Source organism: Mastomys coucha, unplaced genomic scaffold, assembly GCF_008632895.1.
Source record: "Mastomys coucha isolate ucsf_1 unplaced genomic scaffold, UCSF_Mcou_1 pScaffold17, whole genome shotgun sequence".
NCBI lineage: Eukaryota > Metazoa > Chordata > Mammalia > Rodentia > Muridae > Mastomys > Mastomys coucha.
The window spans coordinates 22,763,435-22,783,962 of record NW_022196899.1 but is presented as its reverse complement, the minus strand read 5'-3'; the positions used below and the strand labels follow the sequence as shown (position 1 = coordinate 22,783,962).

The following is a 20,528-nucleotide window of genomic DNA, read 5'->3' as shown; positions in this document are numbered from 1 at the left end:
AAAAAAAAAAAAAAAAAAAAAAAAAGATTTCTAACATTCAGATTTCTCTACTCTTAGTATAGTAGTGTAGTTTTACTTTATACGTTTAAGGGAATATTGCTTTTTAGGTGCTCTGTGATGCAGATGTCCCTAAGAAACAGCTTAGAAATACTTTCTCCTAGTTGGTGGAGAAAAAAACCTAGCTTGTGTTATCACTCAGTTGAGATTCAGTTCATGTTCCCCCTCCCTCAAAGAAATTAACCATTTCTCCCTTTAGTTTTGCATTTTTGTTTCTGCAGTGAACACTGGAACAATGGCACACATATATCTCTTCTCTGGCAGGGTGCTATATTTGTAGGAAACATGCTTCTTGTTATAGTCTTGTTATAATGTTATAAGCAAATACTTTTAAAATATATGGTTGTTTATTATTATTATTATTATTATTATTATTATTATTATTATTATTATTTGAGTTCTGAGGTCAAATCAAAGGCCTTGCCCTTGTTAGGCAGAACACATTCAAGGATTCTGTGTAGCCCTGGGCATCCTGGAACTCATTCTGTATACCTGGCTGGCTTCAGAGATCCACCTGCCTCTGTCTCCCAAGTGCTAGGATTAAAGGTGTGCCACACAGCCCAGCAGGCTTTTTGTTTTCTGTTTTTAAATAATGGCTTAACCTTTTTTGTATATAGTTTATATATGCAACTTAGTATAATTTGTCAAATGAGAGGATGGATGTGAAAGCATTTGGAAATTGGAAGTCTTTTCTGTAGAGATGTCAGATGGTACTGAATGGTTACTGAAATATTAATATGAACTTGGGAATTCCTCTACCACTTACGTATGAGAGAGGTTTGTAATAAGAAACAAACTTTTTAAAACTATTGGACTGCAACAACCCAGACAGGTATGTAGACTGGCTCCCGTGAGGTGGTGCCCATTCCCATGCTGGCTGACATCACCATGAGGCTTCAGATAATGGAGCCTAGTGCAGACTTGTTTGGATTGGGTCAAAGTTTATTTCGTACACCGTTTTCTTTGACAGTGGGTCTTAAGGGAGTTTATGGTGATTGAGTCTCTAGAGGTTATTTTTTTTTTAATAGTAGAAGTTCCTTGGTTTTATTGTAAAGTTTTAGAATGCTTTAGGAATAGTATGTCTTAATTAATATAGGACATTAATTTTCTTAATCTAAAATGGACTCATTAGCTTTTTTTTTTTAAGAAGACACAGTAAAAAGTTATTGATTCTTTTTATCTTGAGTTACTTTTCAAACTACAGCATTTCCTCTGTGTATTTTTGTCTCTGTGGGGCTCCATGAGAGAAGTAAGCCCTTCAGAGAATGCTTAGAAAGGTGCTCTGCCAGTTCCCCAAGTACCATGCCAGCCCGCCACATACCGTCAGCGCCTTGGCATTTTTAACTCTCTTCATAACCAGCTTGAGAAGGGTCAGAAGGAACATGAAATCAATTTTATAGGTCATTAGCATTTAAATAAAGCCAACACAAAATAGAAAAAAAATAGAAAATTTAGGGTATTGTACACAGTAAGGCTAATTTTCTTTTTTGTATTGATAGTGAACATTTTTTGAAGGCTCACATCACACCTTATTTTTAAGATGCATGTGTTTCTAAATAAGATAGAAAAATAAAGCCTTACATTTATTTTTTTAATTTTAAAAGAACAGTAGACACATGGAGTCTTAATAATAATAGAGTCGATGGCATGCAGAGGTATTGATAACAACAGCAAGTGCAAATGGTCTGAGCATCCCCAGTTAATGGCTCGTTTTACCAGACTGGCTAGAGATAGCAGTTATATGCTGCCCAAAAGAAAACTATTTGAGATACAGAGTCAATAAAGTTAAAAGTTGAAGCTTGGAAAAAGGCGCCACCTCTGAAATCTTAAAAAAAAAAAATGCATGTATATATATGTACACACGCTTTTTGCATATATATGTATGCATAATATATGTATACATGCATATATGTGTACATATGTATATATACATGTGCATCTCAGTGGATGTACAAACACTCATATACACGCTTGCACGAACGCACAAAGTCTGGAGAGCTGCCTCAGTGGTTAACATTTACTGCTCTTTCTAAGGACCCAGGCTTGGCTCCCTGCAGATGGGATTTGCAGCCAATTCCATAGGACCCATTACCTTTTTGCTCTTCGGGCACACATCTGTATATACAGAAAGCGTTAGATTTATACACGTTACATGTTAAGCAGTTGACGGGTATTTCAGCAAAAATATGTTTATGGCATTGAGATTGCTACTTCTACTTGGTTTCAGCTAGCAGGGTTATCTGAAGGACTCTGAATTGGGGGATTACTGAAATCATACTGGCCTGTGGAGAGTCTTGGAGCATTTTCTTTATTGCTAATTGATGTGGGAAGGGCACCCCCAGGCAGTTCCTGGTTTATAGAAGCAAGCAAGCTAAGTAAACCACTGAGCCAGCTTTCTTCCATGGTTTCTGCTTCAGTTCCTGCCTGAGTTCCTGTCCTGACTTCGCCCCCATGATGGACTGTGATTTGGAAGTAAAAGTCATAGAAATATAAACCCTTTCTTTCCTCCCCAGGTTGTTTTTGGTCAGTGTTTCATCACTGTGACTGAAAGCACACGAGAGCCCTGCTTTATTGTCTAAGGATGTGGCTCAGTGGCTGGATGCTTGATTGGTGTGTCAAGGCTCTGGACTTTGATCTAAGCACTTGGAGGAAAAAGCAGCACATTGATGTTTCGAGTTTCTTATATAAAGTTCATAGTCTAAAATTTTATTTTCCTCAATTCTTTAATTCCTTAATAAGACTTATCTTCACATGAAGTTTACGATAACAACTATAATTTATTATAAGAAGTGTAGCCTTTGCTTTCCACCTGGGCCTTCTGAGGTATGTCCTTCAGTGTGAGCAGCAGGCACTGATGTCACTCCCAGCGATCCATGGGATCAACTGTAGATACGTTAATGCAGGTGCTTAGATCATTGTGCCTCAGTGTTGCATTAGGTTAGTTAATTCGCAGTAAGTGCAGCATAAACCTAAGTCTGAAAAGCTCTTAAGTAGCTGTTTGCTGCCTCACAACACTATTTAATTTCAGTTGTTGACATAATCATTCACAATATGCTGGGCACGCTGAGGAAACCAGACACCATCTGAGGGGTTGGGTTTCCTTTAGTGAAAGTTGTTGGCAACTATTGGGTAGGAAGTGCTCTGTGTACTTCTGCAGTCATTTATTGACCGACTACTTGAATGTCTTAGTGTTAGATATGCTAAAGAGACCCAGAGCCAGGGGTATTATTTCATACTAAAGGAGGTATTTCTTAAGCAATAATTAATGTCTGTGTTATCTAGTAGAGTCCTTGGTAAGGTTATTGATTTATGTTGAACCTATTACATAATAATGTACATTATATTTTAGTTCTCCTATGAGCATTCCATTAAGACTGTTAAACTTACCAACTGACATACTTACAACTTACTGCCTTTGAACACAAGAATTTTAAAATGACTATCATTTGTAGCACTTTTAACTGTTGTTTAATGTGTGTGGGTGTTTGTCTGAATTATGTCTATACGTCACTTGTATGCCTGGTGCCTGCAGAGAAATCATAGCAGAGGCTTTCATAGCTACTAAAAGTGGCGTTTCAGATATTTCCAGGTTATCGTGTGGGTTTGGGAATCAAACCTGGTTCCTCTGCAAGACAGTCTCTTAACTACAGAGCCACCTTTTACCCCCTATTTTTAGCATTTAAAAAAAATCTGTTTTTAAAAGATTTTTTTGGAGGGGCCAATGAGATAACGGGGTAAGGGACATTCCCATCAGTCTTGACCTGAGAACAGTCCCCAGGGTATCTATGGTGGAAGAAGGGAACTGTTTCATGCACATACATATATTCTTTCAACTACACACACACATTCAACTCATATGAACACATACTCTCACACTCTCTCTAAATGTAAAAACATTTTAAAAACCTTTATAATGTCTTAATTTTAATTTTTATTGGGAATTTGGAAGATTCACCAGCATGTTAAGACGTCTCAGTTTTTTAGATAATAAGCATCTGTCACTACAAATTAAAGAGCATAATATTAATCTGATATTATAGTTAAAAAAACAAGTATACCACCTAAAAACCAAGTTTATTCTTGAGTGTAATTCTGGCACGCATAAGTGCAGTTTGGAGTATTTGAATGCAAATAGTTTGGACGTGCTTTAGTATTTAAAGTGTTACCAAAAATTCTTTTTAAAAAATGAAGTCAAGTTCCTTCAACTATGTCATTGTGAAACTGATTAGGATGTGTCAGTCAAACCAGTGCGAGCTTCTCAGGCCATCTGATTCTCAAGGGCTGGGTGCTCGAGGAGCCGGAGTTAGATGTAGACTTGTAGGAAAACTTGAAACATTGTTTCCTAAGGGTTGTTTATTAAAAATAAACTTACTATACATTTTGGGATCCTTTAAATTTTGTTTTCATGGATGTTAATTTGATGTCTAGTAGAAGAGGAACCTTTGGATTGAAGTAATGTATCTGAAACATTGCCTGTATGTGTGAAAGGGTGCCATCTGTTAATTTTGATGTAGATGATGGCCGGGCAGTCCAGCAGTAAGAGCAGTAAGCCTCGGCCTTTAGTTGGTAAGTGATGTTCTTCTCCACTTGCCAAGTAAGAAAATGCAGATTGTTTTAATGTTTGAGTACACAAAGGAGTAAATTGTCCCACATTGAATGTAAGACAAAAGGCAGAAGATGCTCTCGTTTTGGTATCTAATTTGTGTTTCTGAGCAGGAGCATGAGCACTACTGCTGTAGCATTTAATTATATTCTTTTTGTAAAAACCTAATTTCTTTGTTGACACAAATGCAAGCTTAGAAGAGAAAATCTGGCATGACTGTTAATGTTTCATTTTGTAATATGTGCTTAATTGTTTTTAACATGTACTTAGGATAATTTGTTAGGAGTGTGTTTATGGCTTACCACAGCATTGTAGGCAAAATGAACTTGCAGTTCTTTTTCACGGTTGGCATTGTATATTCCTTAGGATTTACATTAATACGTAATAGAAAGTGCAACCAAACAGGTTCAGTTTCCTTTGTGCTTCATGGAGGACAAAGGTCCAAATGTGAGAGTGTCTTGAGTTTCTTGGTAGCCAGGAACCTTGTACCAGTCTCCCCTGCCTATTTTGTCCTTTCCTGTTCTCTTAGCTGGTGCTGCTGATGGAGCCCGCAGCCTCACATATGCTAGGCAAATGCTCTGCCCTGGACCCACTGCCACTCCTAGGCATTCAAAATCACCCAGCAAATACTGCATGGTAGGCATGGTGCTAGACACTGAGAATACAAAAGAAACATGCTCTTGCCTGTAAGTTACCGTGAGAGGCCAGATAGCTACTTACTAGTGTTGAATAGGGAATATAGACATTGGCTAGGCACATTAGGTAATTGTTAAAGGGAGTGTTCCAGCTAGCTTCAGTTGTCTGCTTGGCACAGTCCACAGTTGCCTGAGGAAACCTCAATTTGGACTATTACTTTGATCAGATTTGCACTTTTTGATGGCTTATTGACGTAGTAGGAGGATTCACCCCATTGTAGGCATTATCAGCCATAGGTATCTTGGGCTCTATAAGAAGGCTAGTAGAGCAGAAGGCAGGAGCAAGGCAGTAAACAACCGCACTCCATGGGTGTCTGCTTCTGTTTGCCTCCAGTTCCTGTCCTGACTTCCCATGCTGATGGGCCGGTAGCTGCAAGTGTGAGTCACATAAGCCCTTTTTCCCATGTTGCTTGGGTCGTGGTATTTATCGTAGCCACAAACAGCAAACTAGAACCTGCGGTCTGTGACTCTTTTAGTTGACCAATGTAAGAATAAGAAACAAAGAATAGGAACTGAGGAGGATGAATGCTTAAAAATACATAAACGCAGCTGCTTTAGATGATGCTTCAAATGTAGAGAAATTGCTGAAATAAAAGCATAACCAAGCTTGGTGGCTCAAGCCTTTAGTGCTAGTACTTGGGAGGCAAAGGCAGCCTTGGCATCTTGAGTTCAAGGCCAGCCTAGTCTACACAACAAGACACTACCTCAGATTTTTAAAAAAGGGCATAGTGTGCTTGTATTATTAATAAAATGACCACATAAGTCAAAGTAGACTTTTGAAATGAATTTAAGGATTGAAGTTCTCATATTCCAAGTCAAAGTTTTAAAAATTCTTGCAAGCTATTCTGAAGATTTCAGATTCTAGTCTTTACTAGGAAAGCTTTTTTTTTTTTTTTTTTTTTTGGTTTTTCGAGACAGGGTTTCTCTGTGTAGCCCTGGCTGTCCTGGAACTCACTCTGTAGACCAGGCTGGCCTCAAACTCAGAAATCCTCTTGCCTCTGTCTCCCAAGTGCTGGGATTAAAGGCGTGTGCCACCACCGCCTGGTGGAAAGCCCTTTAAATGTGTGGTTCAGTGCAGTGATTTTAACTTTAAAGTTTGAAATTATTTGTTGGGCTTTATTGGGATTATTTATATATCTAGACTTGTTTTAGATATAAGACCGAAAAGTTTCACTTTTTAAGTGAACTTAACCAAAACATTTCATTTAATTCAAGATAATCTTAGATTTCCCTGGATTTATTAATTAAAGAGTATGATGTTTCTCAACATACTCTTTATCAAATGGAGTTAAGCTACCTGTGAGCATCACAAGTTTAAAGAAGTCAGGTTTTTGAAAAAACACCACCATTTGTGTCTTTTAAAATTTTTATATTTTTCTGTGTATAAATGTTTTGCTTGCTTGTATATATGTATGTATATATACTACTTTTGGTTGCTATCCTTAGAGATCAAAAGAAGACGTTTGAACCCCTAGAACTGGAGTTACAGATGGTTATGAGCCTCCATGTAGGTGCTGGGAATTGAACCTGCATCCTCTACAAGAGCCACCCTTCAGATCCCTGAAATTGTAAATATTTTAAGCGAGTTTTAATGTTTCAAATAAGTTTAGATCTAAATAGTATTCAGAATATAGCTTGATGATATTATCTAGACTCAAGACTTGAGCACCACCAGCTACCATCGTAACTCAAAGTCCTGAGTTTGTCATACACAATTGAAATGGAGCAAATGATTTGCTCCGGCCTATGCTGAACCCTCAGATTGTCTTTTGCGATAGCAGTTTTTATGGTTATCTTGTAGAATTCCTCTTTCTCACAGGTTATCAGTGGTCTATGGACATTTATCATTTAGTACTTAGCTAGAAGTCAGTTCTTCTTAGTCTGCTGTAGGCTGAGACAGCTGATTGCTTTTCTTTGTAAGTAAGTGGCTGAGTTTGACCAGGCTCTGAATAATACATCAGAATTGTGGTGCTAGCTTGAATCTTAACGAATATTTTATCAGCTTTGCGGATTTTTTTTCCAGAAAAATAGCCTACTCCTATAGAAGTCTTCAATGAATAACCCATTCTTTTTTGTTTTGTTTTGTTTTGATTTTTTGAGACAGGGTTTCTCTGGGTAGCCCTGGGTGTCCTGGAACTCACTCTGTCAATCAGGCTGGCCTTGAGGTCAGAGAGATTCCCCCTGCCTCTGCCTCCTGAATGCCAGGATCAAATGCAAGCACTATGCACTACCACTGCTGGTGCGCTCTCCTTGCATTTGCGATCTCTCTCCCTTTCTCCTTCCCCCTCCCCCTTTTGATAATCAACTCTTAAACCATTTAAAGCATTCTTGTGGTGGCTCAATAGTTAGTTGGTTGCTCTTCTTAGAGGAGCTGGGCTTGATTCCCACCACCTACAAGGTGGCTTACAACCATTTGTAACTCCAGTTCAGGGGATCTTATGCCCTCTCCTGGCTTCTACAGGCCCATGATCCACAGATATACATGCAGGCAAAAACATTTATACATGTAAAATAAAAATAAGGATTAATTTATGAAAAAACTCTTTTCTCCTATAATTTTGTAGTCTTATTTGTATTTCAGATTCCTCATCTAGTACTTCTTAGAAAACATATAGATCTCCCAGCAATGTCAATTACCATGTTTTTGCTTTTTAAAATTTTCTAAATATTAAAAATTACATTTATTTATTAGGGGGAGCATGTGCCACAACGTATATGTTGAGGTCAGAGGATAACTCACAAGAGTCAGTTCTCCTTCCGCAGTGTGGGTTCCAGAGATTGAGCTCTGGTTATCTGGCTCAGTGGCAAGTGTCTAACGTGTGACACCAAGTGTCTAACGTGTGACACCAAGTGTCTAACGTATGACCTGTCTCCCCCAACATTGCTTTTCATTTTTCTCTTTTAAAACCTTTTCCTGCCATTAAAGTCACATTTGGGTTGTGAAGTTATGTAAAGTTTATAGGAGTTGTTCCTTGTGTTTTTGTCTTTTTGTTGGTTTGTTTCAGGCTCTGGGCACTTGTCTGCTCTTTCCAAGGTTTCTTCATGCACACTGGTTTTCTTCACTAGCAACGTCTTCCCACCCCAGCCCATGGCCATTCGGGGTGGATTTTACTTTTAATAAGAACTATATGTCATCCTTCCCTTTGTGTTCTTTCCTGACCTGAAATATTGGGACTTGTAAACCAGCTTCCCTAATTCTTAGTGTTTTGTGGCCATCCTCCCTCGTACATGGGACTTGTGCTGGAGAGTGAATGCAGGGCCTGGCTTATGCCAGGCAGGTACTCTGCACTGGGCTACATCCACACTTCTGTGTTTTCATTATGAACTTGTTGGTCTCCATCCACCTCCAGATGATAGATGGGATTGGAAGCCTCTCAGAGGCAGGAGCTCAGAGACTAGCCAAGGGGACCTGTTAGGTGATCGTCTTTTAACCCACTCAGACCTGTGGACATCGTGTCTCTGCTGCCTGCCAACCTTCATTTGGCACCTTCAGCTCCTCCTTCACTTTTCTGTCAGGAAACCTTGCTCCCTATTTTCCTTCATGATAAGGGTACTGACTGTCGTGGAAATATGTGGAGAGGCCAAGTTAGAAACCAGGCCAAGACAAGGAAGCTGCTAGAGCCAGGGTAATTCATTCTTTTAATGTTGTTCTAATATGAGCAGAGAATGACCCCTGCTTAATGGAAGGGGTCATTACTAGAATTAATCAGAGTGTAAAATTCTCAGCCAGTAATACTTTATGAAATCACCAGTTACCATTCTCCTGTTCCTTTATTTATAGGCACTTAAAAAACAGCTTTTAATATTTATGAGGAGTATGGTTTGCTAATTCTTATTAGCAAACGCAGTAGTTTCACATTTCATTGTCCAGAGTACTTGCTGCTACAGAATGGTATCTAGTCAAGAGCTTAGTAAGTGCTGTGCTATGGGGTAGAGGGAGGTTGATAGTGGCACCAAGAGTAAGAGGTTCTCAATGATGTGTATTTTCAGGGTTGTGTTATTTTATTTGAAATTGGTTTCCAAAGTATGAAATTGTTTCTGGTAAGCCAAGCCATTTGAATGTGCGTATTGAAAGTTGTGACCAGAAGTAGCAGTCATTAAGTTTCAAAGAGTGAGACATAGCAGTGTGGGAGAGCTCTTAGTAGAAGCTGAGCCTTAAAAAAATGTGACACTTGTTCTGCAGCCCTATCAAGTGGACAGAAGATTAGCCAAGGGAGGGGGGAGTGGGGGGCTGGTTGTGAAGCCCAGTGGTTAGAGTGTCTGCATACCACGGGCAGGACCCTGGATTTAATCCCTGAGTTCTATTCTTTGAACCATATTCAACAAAGAGAAATCATCTTTCCCCTCAATAATGTTCCTTTCTATGTACTCCTGCAGACAGATACACCATCAGGAATGGACTTGCCATCATGGTATCCTGTTATAAAACAGGAAGGTGACCATGTTCCTCAGACGCATTCATTTTTACACCCCAGGTGAGTGAGCCTTCATTTGTTTGCTTGTCCAGTGGTTGTTTGCTTGCTTGTTCCTTAATTAGTCTGTTTATCCGCCTGCCTCCTGCCTCCCAAGTGCTGGGATTAAAGGCGTGCACCACCACTGCCCGGCTAGAAATCTTAATTCTGATAAATTTTAAGAGCATACACCACCGTTCTTTAAGGATCTTTATATGTATTGAGTGTTTATTTGAATATATTTGTGCCTATTGCCTTCAGAGGCCAGAAGACTGCTTCCAGGTACAGTTCTAGGAATTAAGATTTAAGTCACGTACCTTTAGGTTTTTCTTGTTAACTAATTACCGTTGAAGATTAGGCAAGAACATTGGGATTGAACGCACCTTTTGTGTGTGTATATATAAAATTTCTATCTTGAAGTAGAAATTGAATCAATTTATTAGATTTACCTTTAAGAGGTAAATTGACTCTTCAAGAGTTGAATGTGTTACTTTGCTTTTTGTTTTGTTTTTGTTTGAAACCAGTTCTCTCTAAGTAACCCTGGCTGGCCTCCTTAATTAGCCCAGGTTGGCCTCAAACTCGGAGTTCTACCTGTCTCTACTTCCTGAGATTAAAAATGTGTACCCCTTGCATAGTAATTTTAAAAACAATTGGCTTTGAAACATGGAGATTTTTATAATAACTACATCCTTCACAAGAGCTTATATTTCAATAAAAACCCTAGTTGTCAGTCTGAACCTTAAAATCCACACATACATACACACTCATCATCACACAGTTGCTGAGCAAGCCTTCTGGGCACTATTCAATCCATGGAAGGTTGTTTAACCTGTTCTCTCTGAGGTGTGTAAGGTCCCTGAGACCTCCCCAGCAGTTCTCTCTGAGGTGTGTAAGATCCCTGAGACCTCCCCAGCAGTCAGTTCTCTCTGAGGTGGGTAAGGTCCCTGAGACCTCCCCAGCAGTCAGTTCTCTCTGAGGTGTGTAAGGTCCCTGAGACCTCCCCAGCAGTCAGTTCTCTCTGAGGTGTGTAAGGCCCCTGAGACCTCCCCAGCAGTTCTCTCTGAGGTGTGTAAGGTCCCTGAGACCTCCCCAGCAGTTCTCTCTGAGGTGTGTAAGGCCCCTGAGACCTCCCCAGCAGTTCTCTCTTAGGTGTGTAAGGTCCCTGAGACCTCCACAGCAGTCAGTTCTCTCTGAGGTGTGTAAGGTCCCTGAGACCTCCCCAGCAGTTCTCTCTGAAGTGTGTAAGGCCCCTGAGACTTCCCCAGCAGTCAGTTCTCTCTGAGGTGTGTAAGGCCCCTGAGACCTCCCCAGCAGTTCTCTCTGAGGTGTGTAAGGCCCCTGAGACCTCCCCAGCAGAGCTGCTGAGAAGTGCCAGAGCTTCACGCCTGTAGTTAGTTGTGCTTTGAGAAAAGGTCTCACTATCTAGCCCAGGGAAGCAGGCCTGGAATTCCCTCTGTTCCCAGGCTAACTTTGAACTCATGGCAGTCCTAAGTCTTGGGCTTGTAAATGTGAGGTATCATATCAGGTGTTTCATGCTTTTAATTGTCAGGTGGTTTTGAGGAAAGAGGAAGAGACTTTTGTTTTCTAATATATATTGAAATTACTCTCAAAATAACAAAAATCCCTCAGTTTTACTGTCCGTAAGTATGGACTTGCTTTCCTAAGAAGTCTGTTTTGTGGCCTGTATTCTTTGTATTGGTTATTCTAGCAGCTGAGAACTGAGGTCCTAGAACAACGTTGCGTCTTAATTCATACTTTAGTATGATGTAATGTGTGTGTGTTTTTCCTCTCTGTCCCAGCTACTACTTGTACATGTGTGACAAAGTGGTTGCACCGAATGTGTCACTCACATCTGCTGCGCCCCAGTCTAAAGAGGTCACCAAGGCAGAGACAAGTAAGTCCATCTCCAAACAGTCAGACAAGCCTCATGATAGTAGTAAGCGTCAAAAAACAGTGTCTTACCCAGACGTCTCACTTGAGGAGCAGGAGAAAATGGATTTAAAAACCAGTAGAGAATTATACAGTTGTTTAGGTAAGTATTCAGAAGTTATGTTTTTAAATCAGCTAGTTAAGAGACACATTTACTCAGTATTTTAAAAGCGTTTTATATTTAAGGTAATTTCCCCTATATAACCACAGCTTTTACTTTAAAACAGTTCTGACTTTTACAACTGAACGTGGTTTCTTTGCACCTCAGTTGTGAGCTGTCTAGGTTGGTGGCAGCCTGCGGCGGCTGAGTGGATGGTGGATAGCTTCAGCGCAGTGACGTTGGCACTTGCTTTTCCCTTCCTCTTGGGAGAATCCCTTAGCTTTCTTTTTTTTTTTTTTTTTCTATGAACGGAGATGCCACTTAGCTGATGTTAAGTATATTTAACATTGGACTCGGGGTTCAGAAGGTTTAGAATGGGGGGGCTGCTTATACAGTAAAGCCAGGTTGGCACAGACAGATAACATTGGTGCAGGTGCTGGCTGGTGCCTCAGAGAAAACCTGTATGTTTCCTATGCCTTCTAAAATGCCATAGACCATGAAGATCCGGCCCGAGTCCATTGGCATTGCAGCTTAGCCTTATTCAGTGCTTGTGCAGTTGAAGTAATTTAGCATCCCTGCGGCTGCTGGGTTGTCCTGCAGTCGCCTATCTTCATACAGTGTGACAGCTTCCTGTATTTGAGTTATTGCTGTGACTCAATTTTGTCCTCTGAATTGAACTATGATAGTAATGATTCATATATTATTATGACATATTTGCATTCTGTTTGACTTCTAATTAATTTTTTTTAATGATTAAAAAGTAATGTAAGAGATTGGATTGATGGCTCAGTGGTTAAGGGCACTTGTTACTCTTTGTGAGGACCTGGGTTTGATTCCTACCACCCACATGGAACTCTAGTTCCTCTAGTTCCAGGGGACCTAATTTCTCCTGACCACTGCTGGTACCACATATATGTACACACGATACGCAACATACACACAGGCAAAGCACAACTAACAGAAACGAAATCTAAAACACTTAAGTGAGGTACATTTGACCTACTCTAGAACTTCAGAGCATGCAGCTGTTTCCTCCTAGAGGGTTGTCATGGCTCCTGTCCAGATCCCTGCCATCCTCCAGCAATCAGCCCATCTTCTTCCCCTTTAGTTCCTTGACTATGTGTGGTCTTGATGGATATGCCTATTCTGGACAGTTTAGATAAAAAGAAGGACAATGTGTGGTTTTGAGGTCTGGCTTCTTTTAGTGGGATGTTTTTCTTTACTGTGTTTCTGGTAGGAACAATTTCTTTTAAGAAAAGAACTTCATGTGTTCTGTGGCTGTGTGTGTTGTTAGCCTCTCTTCAGGCAGTGGATGCTTTGCATTGTGTCCCCTGTGTAGTTATTATGAAGCGCACTGCCAACTTGTACTCAGGTTTAGTGTGGACGTATATTCCCAGTTCTTGTTCGTATATATTTAGTGATGGAGTGTGTTGGGCTGTATAACTGCTAATCTTCTGAGAGCCTTGTTAGACTGTTTCATAGTAGGTCCACGGTTGTGAACTTGTCAGCCATCCGTGAAAGTTTCAGTGTCTGCACGTCCGTGCCAACACTTGGCCCAGCTATCCTGAGGACAGTCATTGCAGTGGTCAGGGTACAGTGTCCTGAGTGATCTGGACTTGTAATCTCTTGTTGACTGATGAAGTTGAGTGTGTGTGTATGGCTTTCTGGACACTGGATATTTTATTTGGAGAAAAAGCCCCGTTCACAGCCCGTGCTTGTTTTTAGGTCGGGTGAGTTCCAGGAGCTCTCTTTGTGGTTGATCCTCACTAGACACAAGATTTGCCAGTCTCGGTGAGGTCGCAGTTTGTATGCAGTTCAGTTTGTCTGTTTAATTTGCTTTCTTACCTCAGTGTCTTACCTACGAATGCATTGTCTAGTCCAAGGCCAGAGAGATTTATACGTAATGGCTTTAGCTTTTATAGTTAATTCTTTGATCTTATATTTAGGTCATTTTGAATTACCATTTATATTAATAGAAGTAGCTTTACTTCTTTGTTTGTTTATAGGTTAGTATTGCTGTTCATTTTTGAAAAGATTGTTCCTTTCTGACTCAATTGTCTTGGAAGAGCAATTGAAAGTTTTTGAGACAAGATCCTTGTTGGTAGCCCAGGCTGGTCTTGACTTTGACCTACATCAGGCTCCTGTGTGCTAGGATCACAGGTGTATGTCACCTACCACTCCTGGCTTGGATTCTGAAATTTTTTGTTAACTTTTTAAGTTAGCATACAAAGCAATAAGCTTCATAATTATATTTGCATGCATACATATCCATATGCTTTGCTCTAAAAATAAGTAATGCTTTACAAAGTTTGCATGTTACTCTTGCTCAGGCCATGTAGAATTGTGAATCATTCCACTTTTAGTATATGTCTATCAAAGCGAGACTTGGACTCTGGGCTCTTTTTTGCTTATTTAAATGCCTAGTCTTATGTTGGGACCACAGTTTTGACTGTGTATGTGATGTGTGTTTGTGTACATATAGATGCATACATTTGTGTGGGGTGCATGTGTAGGTTAGAGGGCAACTTTGAGTGTTGCTCTCCACCTCCTGTCTTGAGACACGGTCTTTTTGTCATTTGTCTTTTAAGCTCCAGGGATTCAAGTATATCTGCATTTATTTTGCCTTGGGAAGGCTGGAATTACAATGTGTGCTACTACTGCACATAGCTTTACAAGTGTTCTGGGGATTCAAACTCAGGTCTCCACACTGACATGGCAAACACAGTCAGCCCCACACTGTGGTTTCTGTAGTTTGTAGGGAGATTTGAGGTTGGGGCATGTGACTCTTCCCAACTTTATTACTCTTTTTCTAGGTTGTTTTAGGTATTTTGAATTTCTCAAATTTCAGTGTAAATCTTAGAATGAGCTAGTTAGTTTCTGCAAGAATAGGAGCTGGGGTTTTGATGCAGATGACATTGAGTAGATTAAGTCTTTAGCCCATGAGCATGGAGTATCATTTACTGTCTTCATATGTTAGTTTCTTTTGTAGTTGTTATCTGGTACTACATTTGTTAATTTTCTTCCCTAAGTATTTTATTGCTTTTGACTGATTTATAAATAGAATTTTTTTTTTATTATTTTCACTTATGGATTGTTCCAGTGACTTTTTACCAATGGTATTAATACTTTTTTCCCCTAATTTTTTTCTAAAGATCCATCGATCTCAAATAATTCTACAAGTAAAAAGAAATCTGAGTCTACTGTTTGTAACTTAGTAAGAGACATGAGCAAGCGTGATTCTGACGCTTCCTCTCCGCTTCTGGTCAGAGATGTTACTTGTGAAGATGACAAGGGGAAGATCATGGAAGATGTGATGAGAACCTATGTGAGACAGCAGGAGAAGCTGAACTCGATTCTGCAGAAGAAGCAGCAGCTGCAGACGGTAAGCTGTCCTAAGCAGTAGCCATCGTTCTCTTGTGCTTGTCTCTGAGATAGGGTTTCTCTATGTAGCTCTGGCTGTCCTGGAGCTCAGAGAGATCCACCTGCTTTTACCTCCTGAGTACTGGGATTAAAGGTGTGCACCACCACTGCCCAGCTAGAAATAGTAATTGTTAAGGTACCTTTCCATAGTAAGAAAGTCAGGCTAGACACTGCAGATGGACTCAGAGCTGCTCTGTTGTCTACTAAGAAGTAGTTCTTCGTGACAGTCGCTTCTCTATACACATGATAGGACAGCTTCTCTATACACATGATAGGACAGCTGAACTTCGGATACCTTGAGACTTCTTTTTTCCTAATGGGATAGAAGTGAAGAAATACTACTTTATGTTACAGGAAGTGGAGATGCTGAGCAGTTCAAAGGCGATGAAGGAGCTCACTGAAGAGCAGCAGAATTTACAGAAAGAGCTTGAGTCTTTGCAGAGTGAGCATGCTCAGAGGATGGAGGAATTCTATATTGAACAGAGAGACTTAGAGAAAAAGCTGGAGCAGGTGATGAAGCAGAAATGCACTTGTGACTCAAACTTGGAGAAAGACAAAGAGGCGGAGTACGCAGCCCAGGTGAGTGCGGGATGGGAAGTTGTTCTAAGCACAGCTTTTAGTCGCTAAGGTAGCGTGTTCTTTGTCTTTCCCTCTTTCTTGCCCCCTTTATTCTGTTTTCATTGTGGGGGTGTGGAGAGCGGTATCACTGTGCAGTTGAAATCAGAGATCTGATTGCCTCCCGTGTGCTGGGGTTAAGCATGTGTGCCACCATACCTGGCTCCAATAAGATTTTTTAACCTATATTATTTTCACTTTTAACTGATATTCTGTATTTTAGTTATCTAAATTACTAATGTCTAATACTCTATATAAAATTTTGTATCTTTTTGGGCTAGGGAATGTAGCTGATTGGTAAAGCATATGGTTAAGATGCATAGGACCCTGTGCTCAATCTATAGCACCATATAAATGAATAAACACGTAGTTTTTCATTATTTTGATAGAGTAAGATGAGCTTTTGTCCCAAATTCGTAAACATAAACTATTGCCTACTGTATTTGGAAGTGGAGGAAACATAATAAGTGAAGCCGTGTTACTATTGTCACAAGTACAGGAAGATGAGCACATGGACGTGGCAGCTGTGGAGAGGCAGTGACGCCATAAGCCTTTGTGAGGGAGCTGCATGCTCCTTCCTCTTCACACTCCCAGTCCTCCAGTCCACTGTCCTGTCAGTTGTCACGAGTACTAGGTGTTCCAAGGTGTGCAGGAAAACAGTGCATTTTATAAAAAGCAAATGGCAGTTTGTTTCATAACCATGATAGGTAGGATGATTAAGTGGGAAAAAGTCAAAGTGGTGGAAAACTAACATAGTGTTTTAAATCACACAGCTGGCAGAACTGAGGCAAAGACTAGACCATGCTGAGGCAGACAGGCAAGAACTCCAAGATGAACTCAGACAGGAGCGGGAGGCGAGACAGAAGCTAGAGATGATGATAAAGGAACTGAAGTTGCAGATTGTGAAATCGTCAAAGACCTCCAAGGAATAAGAGCCGAAGAAGAGATACACCTGTATTTGATTGACAGGGCTTCATGTTTGTCGCTTGTTTTGAAAATTGAATTCTAACATCTTATTTGCATGAAGGTAGCTAGGCATTCTGTTCATTTGTAGGGCAGCAAAAGTAAGGATTATATATTAATACAAAATTTTCCATTTCCAAATGAATGCAAATGTATGCTTCTTTGTACTTTTCCAGTCGGCTTGGTAATAACAACCTATGTCATTTGAACCTGTAGTCAGTCTACCTGTATTTCTAACAGTTACATACTTTCCAGAACTGCTTTATGTGGTGGAAGATACCTGTGTCAATTTTGTTATGTGTTATTTCAGGCTCAGCTTTAGATGTAGAGGTAATGTTTACGATACGAAGCTGCTTTGTATCCTTCTCATTACAGAGCCTGGTGAAGCCTGTTGTTACTTTGTTCAGGTTGTAGAATGAGCTGCTTCTGGCTTCCTCCTAGAGGAATTTTACGGATGAAATGATAGTACCACCTCCCCAACATACTGTGGGGCGAGAGGGTGCACACAAGGAGCAGTTGTTATTTGTCTTTCTAGATTGTGTGTGTGAGACTTCAGAAAATTAAAATGATTTCTGAACTCTTCCTGTTAATAGTGGTGTGAAAGTACTCATTCATGTTCACGAGGAAAATGGATTCCACTGACGTACGTTGGTTCCTATGTAACTCATGATCCTCTTGTACAGTTTTTATATGTAGTCTTACAAAGGTCTTAAGACATTTATATAATGGATTTTTTCTTTTAAATTATAAAATACTAAATATCTTGAAGATTATTTTGGACTTTTGTATGTTTAAATGTTATCTTAAAACTTGCACGAATGGACCATTATGACTCTTTAATCTTAAAACCAGGAATTTACAGTCAGCTAAGAATATGTGATAGGTTAATAATCCACAATTGAGGTATCTGCTACTAGCAGGAATTTTAGATGACAAATGAATTCCATGATTTGGGGAAGGGCAGCCTCTGCACTTTTCTTTGTTTTTGTTTTTTGCACATAAAGTCTGACATTTTTACCACCGAATTTCACATTAGCAGATGCTTGGCTTGAAATTTACTAGGGAAAAATCTCGGCGGGCTTTCTTTTTTTTTTTCTTTGGTTTTGTTCTGTTTGGCCTCGAGCTTGCAGGGATCTTGCATCTGCCTCCCAGGTGCTGGGTCGACAGGCCTGAGCCCCACCACTGCTGGCCCTGTGCAGGTTCTTTAGGGATGTTTCTGAAAGCAGTGCTAGCGTTACCCTCTGTTTTGTGTGTCCCGTGCTGTGTCATGGTACTCCGTGCACTTGAGGTCTGTGCTTAGGAATAACTTAGAGTTTGGGCTGTCACTGTCCTCCACGCTTTGAGACATCAGAGCCCTGGGTTATCACACCTGCTTATGGCCATATTTTGTTTCATAATACTTGTTTAAAAGCAACTTTTCTACTTTCCAAAAGGGAGTTTGTTTTCTAAATATATTGTGACCTAACTGTGGATTTATTTTACTGTTTTCTGTAATTTAGTGTATCGACTTTTTTAACCTCCTTGGGAGAAACATGTTAAGTGGTACAGGGACCATATATGTCATTTTACTTAGATCTGGAGAAAGGAAACCACGGGCATTTGTCAAACAGTCTTCGCTTAGTTGTCAGTTCATTGTGTCCCAGCTGGGCTGTGGGAGGCAGACACACGGACTTGCACCATTTATTTTTTTTTCTGACAGACTCGGAAGTGTTCTGCTCCTGTGCTGCTTAGTAAGTGTGATTTTTCTAGTCTTGATGAAACTTTCCAGAAGATGAAATGATGTGCCATCGTTTTCTGTCTAAACTTCCTTAAAAGTAATTTTTAATCAACTGTACATATCATATCTACTACTGTTGAAAGTAACTTTAATTTACATTGCACCATATAGCTTGAAAGCGAACTTTGAAATTCTGTAATACTCCACAAGTGACCTCTGCTAAAATATTCATATGAAGCTCACTTTGTGCATGCTCATTTTGTGTGCTGGTTGCTCTCTTAAGGTTTGCTTTGGTGTTAGGTCTCGCGTGTTACGCCAAGTTCACTAGGCAAGCAGATTTTCCTTCAGAGTCTGTACTCTGTTTAGGGAGAAATGAGATCATTTATTCTGCAAAGCTATGTTTAGGAGTGAAAGAAGCACGGCATTAGCTTTTATACTGAGCAGAGAGTGAGGTTGCTACAGATGCTTTCTCTCTGTGGTCCAGACTCTGAGGAGTGTACAAAGAAAGGTACTTACGTGCGGAAGCCCCCGCTGCCATCAGGGAGGCTTTGAAACCAGTCACCTTCTAATCACAGCTGAGACTGAGTCCTCAACGATTCTGCCAACAATGTAGGCTTGGCTCGGGCTTTAACATTTTTGAAGTATAGTCTTTCGCTTGAATCTCTTGTGTTTTTGAAGATAAGGATGTTTTATGCTTCTTGAGCTAATTTTATAACATATTTAATATATAACCTGTTTATATGTAAACTCTTTTGTACAGGGGTGGGAAGGAGTAATGAAAAAAACTGGTTTGTACATAGTGAATTAAAAAGCAGACCAAGTCGGTGAAACAGTGGGCAGCCGTGGTGTTCGCAGGCTCCTCACATCCTTCCAGAGTCCGTCAGAGCACCCAGTGTCTGTGCGTCTCTGGCTCCTGTCTGCAGAAGAACAAATGAAAAGGAAGCACAAGTAATAAGAAACGTGCCGGGGTATTTCCCCAGCAAGAGCTGCACATCTAGTCCTGAAGGGTTTTCCTCTTGTGGAAGGTCTGCTCCAGCTCCACGTGTTGTGCTTTGAGCGACTAGGGAAGGATGTTCACTTTTATTTGTCCGTTATGCATTTAATCTTTAGGGCAGGACGTTAAACTGACAACAAAATTGTGTTCATGCTCTATACATCTGCTCCTGAACTTGGATCTACTTGTTAATGATTTCATGGAAGCAATCAGCAATATGTGATATGAACTGCTGCATTAGATATTTACTTGTGGAACTGAGATATTTAAACAGAGCTTAAAAAACTTTTTTTCTAGTGTAAAATACTTAAGCATTTCCACTATTGGAAGAAAAACATATATGGGTATTTTGTATTGTATCTTGTTTAAAAGGACAGTCTTTTTTTAATCTTCCCACTTAAATGGCTTTTAAAATATGTAATACAATTTGAAGCTTGTTTAGAAATAGAATTAAATGTCTTATATAGTGCTACAGTTTTGGAATTAGAAAGTGATCAAATATAAAACATTTTAAAATTAAGCCCAGAAAACAAAATAGTGTTTAAAGTTAGTTTAGTATAAAAGAAATTTATAAGATTTTTTTTTCTTCAATATAAGATACCTCACTTGAAAATAAAGCACAGCACATTTAAAGTAATTGTCATGAAGACACCCCATTAGAATAATTGCTAAATCTAGGGCATCTTTTGAGTTGTTAGAGTTTGTGATAAATGTAGTCACCATTAGCTTTTCTGCTGGAAGGACTTTCCTTAGTAGTTTTAAGGCAGGGTAATAGTTCAATTATCCCTCAGTTTCTAACTTGTGAAAGGCAGTAAGTGAATGGTCCCTTCTGCAACTACTGAAACAAATTAGCTACATTGAGCATAGTTCAATTGATAATTTTGCCAATGCATATATAGTTTTATGATTAAAATTGCTGTGGTTGGTTGCATTACATGACACACAAAACTGTCCTCTACCTCACGTGAAATAAATATTTTATAT

The 20,528-nt window shown here is 39.8% G+C and overlaps 1 protein-coding gene across 2 annotated transcripts in view; it reads left to right on the top strand.

Annotated features, from left to right (window-relative positions):
- The window catches only part of Skil (SKI like proto-oncogene), a 27,859-nt gene extending 7,331 nt beyond the window's left edge, over window positions 1-20,528 (top strand). The window contains exons 3-7 of one of the 2 annotated variants that reach the window (XM_031376492.1): window positions 9,733-9,830; window positions 11,606-11,838; window positions 14,988-15,217; window positions 15,610-15,834; window positions 16,644-20,528. In XM_031376492.1, the coding sequence (XP_031232352.1) occupies window positions 9,733-9,830; window positions 11,606-11,838; window positions 14,988-15,217; window positions 15,610-15,834; window positions 16,644-16,802 (945 nt within the window). In that variant the 3' untranslated portion in view covers window positions 16,803-20,528. The remainder of the gene's footprint in view (window positions 1-9,732; window positions 9,831-11,605; window positions 11,839-14,987; window positions 15,218-15,609; window positions 15,835-16,643) is intronic. The other variant, XM_031376493.1, reaches the window with a different exon arrangement.